The 11764-nt window shown below is 35.0% G+C and overlaps 1 protein-coding gene across 1 annotated transcript in view; it reads left to right on the forward strand.

Annotated features, from left to right (window-relative positions):
* Positions 1-10610, forward strand: part of ARL5A (ADP ribosylation factor like GTPase 5A) — a 28789-nt gene extending 18179 nt beyond the window's left edge. The window contains exons 5-6 of the mRNA XM_061438020.1: positions 826-977; positions 4119-10610. Of these exons, the coding sequence (XP_061294004.1) occupies positions 826-977; positions 4119-4167 (201 nt within the window). The 3' untranslated portion in view covers positions 4168-10610. The remainder of the gene's footprint in view (positions 1-825; positions 978-4118) is intronic.
* Positions 10611-11764: the final 1154 nt, after the last annotated feature.

Below are 11764 nucleotides of genomic sequence, written 5' to 3' on the forward strand. Positions count from 1 at the left end.
TTGCAGACATAGCACCAAAACCTTAGTGTTCTCTGTATCTCTTAAAATATATAGGCAGAGTTTTATGAGAGTTCTGTCGACTAGCTGAGTGGATCCATCATGGTTTCTTAGCCCAGTATTTACGAATGGACTTTAGGATATCAATGAACACCCTAAAATTGTACAAAAACTTTTTTGGGCATATATACATACGTACATTTTTATGAGGGAGAAGTCCATAACTCTCCTTAGGTTTACCAAGGAAGCTCTACCTAAAGTATAGGTTGGGCAAGAATTTTGAAAAGCTCTTGAGTGCCACTCTAAAGAGTAATTAGGGTTGGGGTGGTGGTTGTTTAGTTGCTAAGTCACATTTCACTCTTTACAACCCCATGGACTTAGCCCACCAGGCTCCTCTGTCCATGGGATTTCCCAGGCAAGAATACTGAAGTAGGTTACCATTTCCTCTCCAGTGGATCTTCCTGACCAGGGGATCAAACCTCTGTCTCCTGCATTAGCAGGTAGATTCTTTACCATTGAGCCACTTGGGAATCCTGGGGGAATGGTTAGACATGTATTAAATTGGAAGATGCGACTGTTAAATAGAGCACATAGGACCATAAAAATGTAATCTAGCACTGTAAGAAATATGTAAACACATGCGAGTATAGATTGATTAATTTAAATGTGTTCAGTGTGATGTTTACTTTCCATCATAAGAGCTATGAGATACTTTTATGTAAAGTAGTTGAGACAATTTAGGTTACACAGATTATCATATATAATCTGTGAAGCCGGAAAGTGTTGAAAAAAATGAACTGACCTTTACAGTTTTGTTTGCTTTTGTAGGACCTAAGGAAAGCTGGATTGCTGATTTTTGCTAACAAACAAGATGTTAAAGGATGCATGACTGTAGCAGAAATCTCCCAGTTTTTGAAACTAACTTCTATTAAAGATCACCAGTGGCACATCCAGGCATGCTGTGCTCTTACTGGCGAGGGGTAAGGTGTCTTCTTCATGAACAACATGTATTTAGCTTTAAAACATGTATTTCTTTTAAAAATCAAATATTTAAGGTTACCACGTACAGAACTTTGTGAGGGAGAGATGTAAGACACAGTCCACGCAAGTCAGGAAATAGTTCTTGCACTGTCGTTGAGACTTACATTCTAAGAAAGGAACTGGCACTTGCTGAGTATGTCCTGTGCCTTGTGTGCTTTCTATAGAGTGTACCATTTATTCCTAATAGTCATGTAGACCAGTTAGATTTGGGAGAATGGCATTGAAACATGTAAAATATCATGTATGAAACGAGATGCCAGTCCAGGTTCAATGCACGATACTGGATGCTTGGGGCTAGTGCACTGGGACGACCCAGAGGGATGGTATGGGGAGGGAGGAGGGAGGAGGGTTCAGGATGGGGAGCACATGTATACCTGTGATGGATTCATTTTGATATTTGGCAAAACTAATACAATTATGTAAAGTTTAAAAATAAAATAATAATAATAAAAAAAAATTCATGTTTCATGCATAAAAAAGCTGAAATAGAAAATATGCATGAGGGACTAGTTTGCAGATATGCTATCAGTGTTGCCAAAAGGAAGTTCCTGCACTTCAAAAAATAAGAGAGTTAGAATTGGAGAGAGTGTGGCAGAAGTGTCCTTGGCCCTGGAGGGAAGGGTGGTGCCTGCAGTAGAATTTTGCCCTAGTTTAATGCTCAGGGGTGAAAGGATTTCAAGCAGGCAGAGCTTGTCGGCATTGTTATAGGTAAGATATAAAACATAATGTTATATGAGGCATAGCTGCTGCTGCTGCTAAGTCACTTCAGTCGTGTCCAACTCTGTGCGGCCCCATAGACGGCAGCCCACCAGGCTCCCCCGTCCCTGGGATTCTCCAGGCAAGAACACTGGAGTAGGTTGCCATTTCCTTCTCCAATGCATGAAAGTGAAAAGTGAAAGTAAAGTCGCTCTGTCGTGCCTGACTCTTAGCAACACCATGGACTGCAGCCTTCCAGGCTCCTCCGTCCATGGGATCTTCCAGGCAAGAGTACTGGAGTGGCGTGCCATTGCCTTTAGTGTCAATAATTCAGTATTTGGTTTACCCTTCTCTGTGACCTTAAAAAGAAGGGAATTTCTCCCACTGCAGGAAAATTCATGTCTATGCCTCAAAGCTTCTGCCCTTTTCTAACACCTGAGGAACCTGATCACCAAATTTAAGAAGTAAATTGGAGATGAAGCCGAATCTTAGTGAAATAGAAGGCACCATTACCTGATTACAGACATTTGGAAGAGCGTAGTTATTAGAATCTCAAAACAGCAAATCTGTTCATTAAAAAAAAAAAAAAAATCAGACAGTACCGACTATCCACATACTCATTTAAGTAAAAATATCTTCTACATAGTTCTTTGTTAAATAGTTTATATACATATAGGATACATATATAGATATCGGTGTATCTTTATTTGTATTATCTTTATCAAAAGTCTTAAAGCAAAAGCACTGATTATAATACTAAATCTGACAACAAAGATAAGTGATCTAAGACGGATAAAAGATTTAACTTGTATACTTTGAGTAATTGTGTGGAAAATATATCATTAGTTAGGATACATATGAATTCTGGCAGTTTTAATGTGTTAAGAACGTTACTTATTAAATTAATTTTTGTGGCAAAATATATATAATATAAAACTGGTAATTTAACCATTTTTAAGTGTACAATACATGGGCATTAAGTACATTCACAGTGTGATACAGCCATCACCCCCCTCTATTTTGAGTTCCAGCAGTTTTATTTTTAAAGGGGGACATCAGCAGATGATGCCATCTTTTCAATTTTGGGTTTATGTGGTCTTCCATTTGCAGGAGTTAGCAAATGGAAATGTTTGGTTTAGGGGAAATGTTGTTTCCTGTGTAATCTGACCACCTTAGTCTTGGTTTTAGTATTGGTGACATTTAGACTCGCACCTGTCATTTGCTCACCTGTCTAAGGTCAGGCTCCCTCTGAAATATGGGAAGGGTTCTGGTCCTAGTACTGTGAAGATTAGATAATGGATATGAAGTGCTTAGTGCAGTCTCTAGTTTGCTCTTAAGTAACTCCTGTACCTTTAACAGTGTAGAATTAATTAATTTACTCATCTTGTTATTGTATCATTTCCTGTGAGTAGTTGAAAGGTAACGAATTAATAGGGAAGAAGTATGGGCCTATACCAAAACAATCGTTTATTTACTTCATTGCCCTCTTTTCCTTCTATTTCTATTGTCTCTACATTTTTAGACTTAGGCACAAAAATCTGAGTTCTGGCTTTTTAAGTATTAAATGGTAGCATTGTTTCTCATATCTGTAAAACCTCCTCATAGATATTGATTGATGCTTCATAACAGTCCTTCATTTTGTTATATTTCCCTCTTGCTAAATAAACATTTAGATTCTTTTACCTTAATAAGTATTTCTTTCTATATTTTGGATTATGCTCAGTTACCCATTGTTCAATGATAACTGGTGTTAGTAATATGAGATTTTATTTTATTTCCTTCAGATTTTTTTGATGTATAGATGTCACAAATACTACGTGCATACTTTGTTTTAATAGCTGCTATATATTAAATATCCTGCCATTTCTACTTCATTTATATTGTGAGCATTTTGTCATATTGTAAAACAATCTTTGAAAGGAATTTTTAAATACATCATCATATGAATGTTCCATAATTTGTTAAATTTTTTCTCTATTGTCAGATATCTAGATTTTACTATTTCCTATTAAAAATGCTTTTATGAACAGTAATAATACATAAACATGTCTTTATCTTTTTTAGGATATATTTCTAAAAGTAGAAAAAAAGGGTAGAGTGTTGGTATTTTAAGCATTTTTGATACTTCTTACTAAATGACTTTCTATGAGCATTCACTATGTACTTATTGAGCTTCTCTTATATATCAGGCAGTACTCTATGCACTAGAGATATAACAGAAGCAAAAATGTGCAGTTGTACTGTATAGAAGTATAGCACCCACATTGAATATTACTGATTTTTCTAATCTTTGTTGTTTAGATAAAAAATCGTATCTTCTTTTAATTTGCTCTTCATAGCTTTTTAGTTGAGAATTTGATCAAGATATTTTATTTTCTTTATAGATTATGCCAAGGACTTGAATGGATGATGTCACGACTTAAGATTAGATGATCTCTACTGACCTCTTCTCATAGACTTTGTGTAAATGAAGTGCTGGACTTTACCTGAAAGCTGCAAAAATTAATGGTTTAGATATATTTATAATAAACTGATTTAAACATTTAAACTTTTTCTATAAGAAGAAAAATTAAGACCACTTATTTGAAAACACAGATGAAGTTTCACCTTTCAATCTGCTTTCTTATTAGTTCCTTCCAAAGCAAGGTCTTAAAGCTGTGATTGACATTTTTCTCATAATGAATCCTCTCAGGACATTGTGTAGCCTGTGGTAAGTACAAAGGGAGAGGAAGACATTTTTAACTTTCAGAGCTTTATTATCAGTATAACCCTCCCTGTTGAATGTTGTTCTCTTCCTGTTCCATTAAGTCAAAATACAAATCAGCACAGATACTCAGTTTCCAATATTTCAAAATGTAATTATGAAAAGTATTTTGCATAAGGTTGTGTATGTATTGTGTATATACCTCAAGTTCGAGTTAATGGCTTTGATTTATGTTCTTAAAGAAAAGCAAATAACACAAAAACTAATGCCCTTAGTTACAAACGTACTGGGATGAGTACTGGCATTGATGCTGAGTGCCATTTTGTACTTCCCCTATGTTCTCTGTATTATACTAACCCACCCCCAAATCATTGAGCCACTCTTTAAAAAAAAAAAAGAAAGGAAAAAGCTTCACGTTGTGTCCCTAATTTTTTGTTGAGCAAATCACGTACATGGAAAGCTGTAATCTAGCTGAGTGGAGTATCTATCATATTCTTAACTTAGTATTACTGGTGGACAGAAGAGCACACTGAGCAGTTACCAGATTGCTCCCTGTATTGGGCCTTATGCCATCTAAATTTACTGAGTGAATTGTTAATCCATTAATTGGCTGATCATTAATTGTGATTAAAATTATAAAGTGATTTTTTCCAGCATTAATTGGAAACTGTTGTGTGAAATATGTCTACCAAGAGAAGTATCACACCATAAACATTGTCAAATAATTTAGCTACAGTCTTCTTAGATACCAAATCATATGTCAAGCATTTAAAGTGAATTTGAGATGAAAGGTGAAGCATATTTTCTAAGCAGTGAAGATAATTTCTTAATTTGAAAATTTCTGATTTCTTATCTTAGGAGTTGAAATTGTTTGAGGATTTATTTGTGTCTAAGTTTTCTTTTATCATCTTACACCACGTGAATGTGTTGTTTGACAGTTACAAAATACGAATTTTTTTAATGCTTTTAAGAATTTGGTTTAAAAATTGATCAACGTAATGTATTATTTTTATTAAGAAGTAACTTAGCCCCCAAACTTTTTATGTTTACTTGGGTATTTCTTTTTTCTGCATCTGAAAATCTAAGGTATTTCTGTTGTAACTGTAAGCAAACTTATCCTAAATATGTTAAAACATATTCTTGGGTACTATGTTGGTATATCTTTCATGCCCTGAAAATCTGGTGACTAGTGCAAAACTGACGTGTTTTAGAATATTCAAGGGAAAAAAATTTTATTTTATTTTTGGGGGGAAAAAAATTTTAATACCAGCCTTTTAAATTTCAAAGATTTTGATGAGAAATAGTACATACTATAATTATTGACAAAATTCGGAAAATTCCTTTCTGTAAAATATAAAATACTCATTATATAAATCCAAGTCAGGCATGGGAGATCAGTGTTTAAAATTATATGTTATGTTTTGTTTCATGTTCAAAATGCAAGCATAACACTTTAATATTTGTCAACTTCCTTTTGAAAAGTAAATCCTAAATTACTAACTTTAGTTGTTCATATGTCCTCATACTTTTTCAAATCACTATAAGGAATTGCTTGTATATTAAAAACCCAAATCTATTTTTAGATGTTGCAGTGTCATCAGAAACAAATACTCTGTAAAGTAACCCAGCAAATCCACACCTTTTATCCTTTTTGCCTTTCAGTTTGAGTAATTATAATTTAGTCCCTTGGATTGCTGCCACACCAGTTCAGCTGTACACCTGCACAGTCTGTCCCTTGTCATCAAGGTGTTGGCCAAAATTTAATCTTAACTGGATGTTTAAAGCGTGTCAGGTGTAGTGATTGACATGGCATCGTGAGAATGCATGTATTCTTATGCCACGTTGATAAACATGCTTTTTTGGTTATATCCTACCCTCCAGGCCAAGCATTAGAAATGAGATGGGTACCTTTATTTTTGTTGTTTTAGTCGCTAAGTTGTGTCTGATGCTTTTGTGACCCCATGTACTGTAGGGTACCTTTGTACTTGTGCATAAAACCAGAATTACAGCAGAAAATTTTTTTTAATTTTAATGTGAAAATACATCAAAATCATTTTAACAGTATTACTTCCAAATAACATGGAGCACCTCATGAATAGTCATGTTGGCAATTTATATGTAGTTTTTAAGTGGAATTAAGCAAAGGGGATTGTTTTTGGTTTTTTAATATACTGCGTTTGGGTTAAACAAACATCTTATTTAGGGTTGTTACACTCAACTTTGAAAAGAACAAAGCTCCATACCTCTGTTCATGTGACTGGATTTAAATATCCTATGTTTGATACTAATTTTGAAAATTGTGTAACTTCTCTCAATACCGCGATAAAAGGAACCATATTGCTAACTGCATTTAAATATGTTTAATTTTGTCATGTAGCATTTAGAAGGTATATCTTACGCATTCTAATGAGGATCCTTGTCTGAAATTTTCCAGTTCTGTTTTCTTTGGCCCTCATGGATGGGCAAAGAATACATTGAAGGCTGGTGGTTTGGGGTGCAGAGGAAAGTGGGTAGGGAATATGACATTTTGCCTTAAGAATAAAAAAGTGCTTCACCTGCTGTCTGGCATTTTTAATGCAGGTAGTTAAAGTGATTTTAGAAGCACGGCATGAAATAGAACGAGTTTCTGTTTCCTGGTCTTCAGGAAGTGCCTGGTAGGTAGTGACAGTGGGATCAGAGGAGTGCAGGGCACCGAGCAGAGGCAGGCAGTGCCTGAGACATGCTTGGCTCTTTTGTCTGAGTGTATAGCACTAAGATGCCTAGAAATGGGATTTGACTGTCCATCTCTTAGGCCCTTTACATTTCTTGCTGTGACTACAGCAACCACGTACAGTACAGACAACCTCAGAATTTGTCCATATTAGTGTAAATAGAAAAACTGTAGACAACGTTCTAGTTTTCTCTGCAGGCCTTTTCAGGAATTTATCTGTCATGTTCTACTTTGTATATAGGGGATAGCAGCACATCCCAGACTATCTGTGAACTCTCGGGTTATCTTCTCTCAGTTGCCGAGTTGTATCCTGAAATGAATCCATCTTTCAAGGCCAGGTTTTGCATGACTTAACTATGAACCCTGCCACTGTCCAAGTATAATCTGGAACTTCTTGCTTTGGGATTGGCTTAGCTCAGCATCCCCTCCACTCCTTTCCCCATCAACAAAGATATGTTCTCTTGGTCCTGGAGATATTCTCAACTTTACCTATATCCATTATTCTCCAAACTGCTAGCCTCTAAGTTGGTTCTCTTGTCCTGTGCTATCCTCCACTGTCTTGATTCATTGATTTGCACTTTGCTTATTAGAGAGTACTGTCAGAGTTGTTGAGTACGTCACAAACTGGCTTGCTGTGTGCACAGCACATAAATGCCTGCAGTAAAGTCCTTTAAATTATACTGTATTTAGCATTTCAATGCTTCTTAAACTTTAGCTTCTCACATTGAAAAGTAGATTCAGAAAGATAAGAGAAGTACCTAGACTGCCAGCTCCTTGAGCTGCTAGTTAGATGTGAAAGGGATTAAGTTATATACATGTATTCTCTTCCCATTACCAAAAATGAGGTATGTGTTAAGTAATATCAGTACAAATAATATGAGGAGAAAGATGACAAACCAAATCATATATGTAGTGTTTAACCTGAAGCCATCCCCACATCCTTAAAACCATAAACCACATCCCATTTTCCCCCCTCATGCTTAAAGAACAGAGGTAAACATTAACTGTCTAAAGGAATTGGTAATGAGACACGTATGATTACAAACCAAACCTGTTGAAATGAACTTTAAAAGACATCAGAATTATCAGCCATCATGTTTCGACACTGTAAATGCAGATTTAATATAGAAAATTTTTTTTTAAAGTTCTGCTTATGTAAAAATAATACTTCTATATCATGCTCCCGCAAAGAATGTGTGATATTTAAGACCGGAATGGTGGAGTAAAGGAAAGAAAGAATTTAAAAACTTTGTATGCTAAAGAATGACTGCTTCTATTAAACCCTAAAATTGTGTATGGAGTTATGAAGAAATTGTAACAGGATACAGTTGGGTTAATTATGCAATATATCTTACCAATTGTCTAGCCCTTGTGTATTGTTCTAAAAACTAAAGTTTGAATCTTTATGGTCTTGCCTGCTAGATATTATGTTCTTTGGTAGAGAATTCCCATAGTCTGTACTCAACAAGTGCCTAAAATTGATTTGTGTTGATTTTTAAGTCCATCTAATAAATTATATGTGTTTTCTATGGTATTATATGTGCTTGGCTTACTGATGATACAGCCTTGAGGGTTTTTAAGTCATAATTTTTGCTTTGAATAAAAAGCCTTGAAGATGAAAATACCCATCCTGACCTTGAATAACCCATAGGTTAAGGAAGCAGGAGCAAAACCATTTTTTCCTCTTTGCAAGTACACATGTTCCCTGACTCTGGTGTTAATGCCCAAACTAGAAAACACTCTGTTGCTGTTTTTTAAAATAGTTTTAACACACATAAAATTATATTGTGTGTTTTAAAACCTTAGTAAAAGTTTGTTGCCTGTGTAAGAGTAGCCTCTTAATTCTCCTCATACTTAGTGGTTAGTAATTTTGTCCTATCGTTTAGATCTTGAGCCATTTGATGTGCATGCACACCAGAATCCTTCCTCTTTAGATTCTTCTTAAAAAGTAAAATATTTGATAGGCTGCTGTTACGTTTCTCTTATGCATTCTTCTTTTTTTCTTTTTCTTTCATTTTCTTTATTTCCTTCTCCCTCCTTCCTTTCTCCCTCCCTCCCTTCCTTCTTTTTCCTTCCTCTTTTCCATCTTTCCTTCTCCCTTCCTTCCTCTCTCTCTCTGTTGACTGTGAACTCTAGGGGCAAAGACTTGACTGTTTTTTTCAGTGATTTACAATTATATTTTGTTTCTATTTTAAACAATCTTGCATGAAAAGTAAAAGGTATATATGATTTTAATTATTATATACTATTCTCTTCCCAAACTTCTTACATTTGTGATATAAAGAATTCCTCTAATTATTTTTGCTTGACATAGTCCTTTAGATTAGAGTAGCTTTTTCTTACTTTATGTCTTTCTGTGATTCCTTAAGAGGAAGTGATACCTGCAGAGCACTTTTAAAGATATTTTTTAGGCTAATGGTCAAGATAACACATTGAAAAGAAAGCTATAATTATGTCCAATGAGGGCTCTTTTGGTTGCTAGAGATGAGGAAAGTGTATACTGATTTTAATTTGTGCTTAAAATACATTTTACTGATTAACTATTGATTTTTAAATATGATGGATTCTTCTTGTAGATATTAATCTTCCTTACTGTATTTTCCTAGAGAAACCTAAATGAGGATGTGTTCCAGCTAGTCTCTGTATATTGGCATATGTGCTCTATGTATATTGACATAATTGAAACTGCATTAGGTACACCACATTAGAAACTTTTTGAACATTTTTAGGTTTATTGTATTAAATTTTATGATATCATACAAGGTTTTGACTCAAGCTTTGTATGCAAGAAGAGGTGGACATTTTTTATCTCTTTGTCATTTTATTAACTTATATTTCTCTGTATCCTAGGAAAATTTTACATTCAAGAAATGTTCCAAAAAGTGATGATCTTAGGGCACTTGGGTGCTTTTGTATTTGATCATTGCTGATATGTTCGTTACATAGGGAAATAATGCTTCTGGACCTTCCTGACAAGACCACTTTGTGGGTGACTGGGGGATACTTATGTCGGTGCTCATGTTGGACGTCATGGCAGATGATGTAGGGACTTCTCCATTGGTAAAATAGTTCAGTCAGCTTTTTTGCAGATGTGTGACTTCATTATACTTGTAACATCATTCTTGTGTCCATAACTGACTGAAATGTCAAGCTCCGGAAATGTAAGGCACTGGGTCAGGTGACCAATTGTAGGAATTTGTTTATAATGAAATAAAGAAATAATGTTAAGGTATGTTTGAGGGGAAATAACAAATACGATTTTACTGGTGAATTTCCATGTTTAATATGTATATTAACTTTTTTTTTTAAGTTGCATGTAAACCTGGTATAAAGTATTGTCTCTGCTTTATGCTTTGAGTAAAAAGAAAAAAAAGATGAGTTAAACTGTTACCCTATTATGTACTATTACAAATACCTTTTCTTTTAGAAAAGGTTAATTATAAATTACTATTCACATGTTCAGTGTTGTCAGTGTTTTCATTCTGGGTTTTTGTCTTAATGTGTGCAGACTTTGTGATGGCAGCTCTGTTAATTGCCCAGGACTGAGATCACCAGGGCAGTTGAAAAGGTATGACAGCTGTATTCTGCAAATGAAAAAAAAAAAAAATGCTTGTACTAATCTCTAGAATCCTTTTTGTGGAACTTAGTCAATTAATAGCATTCTGTCTTTTATTTCTAGATATTTGAATTGATCATGAATGAACCTGATAAATAGTGACCAGTTTGTGTGATTGATTTGTCTTACAATGTGAGGAAAGTCCAGTCTTTTTGTTTTAACTGAAATTTTTAAAGTGAACATTCGTGAGAATGGTTGATAGTAAACAGAAGAAAAAGGAGAAAAAAAGTTATGGATGGCAGGAGCAACATTCCCACATGCATATTTATCTGATTACTGGTCTTTCTGTCTCCTAGAATATAAGCTCTAGAGCACTGTGTTTACCAGTCTTTGTCTCTCAGCACTGAACACAGTGCCCTAGTACGTAACAGGTGTTCCTTGTATACGTGTTGACAAATCAGTGAACAAACTATTAATATTTTTGTGCTCACTCCCCCATGTATGAATTTTTCTTAACTATGTGATTGTAGCATAGAACTACCTCATTTAATTGTCTCAATTTAATTCTTATCTCAATTTTTATTTAATTCTGCCTTATTTTGTACTTGGATGCAATCTCAAAAACGACAGAATGATCTCTGTTCGTTTCCAAGGCAAACCATTCAATATCACAGTAATCCAAGTCTATGCCCCAACCAGTAATGCTGAAGAAGCTGAAGTTGAACGGTTCTATGAAGACCTACAAGACCTTCTAGAACTAACATCCAAAAAAGATGTCCTTTTCATTATAGGGGACTGGAATGCAAAAGTAGGAAGTCAAGAAACACCTGGAGTAACAGGCAAATTTGGCCTTGGAATACGGAATGAAGCAGGGCAAAGACTAATAGAGTTTTGCCAAGAAAATGCACTGGTCATAGCAAACACCCTCTTCCAACAACACAAGAGAAGACTCTACACGTGGACATCACCAGATGGTCAACACTGAAATCAGATTGATTATATTCTTTGCAGCCAAAGATGGAGAAGCTCTATACAGTCAGCAAAAACAAGACTAGGAGCT

This window comes from Bos javanicus, chromosome 2 (genome assembly GCF_032452875.1).
Source record: "Bos javanicus breed banteng chromosome 2, ARS-OSU_banteng_1.0, whole genome shotgun sequence".
NCBI lineage: Eukaryota > Metazoa > Chordata > Mammalia > Artiodactyla > Bovidae > Bos > Bos javanicus.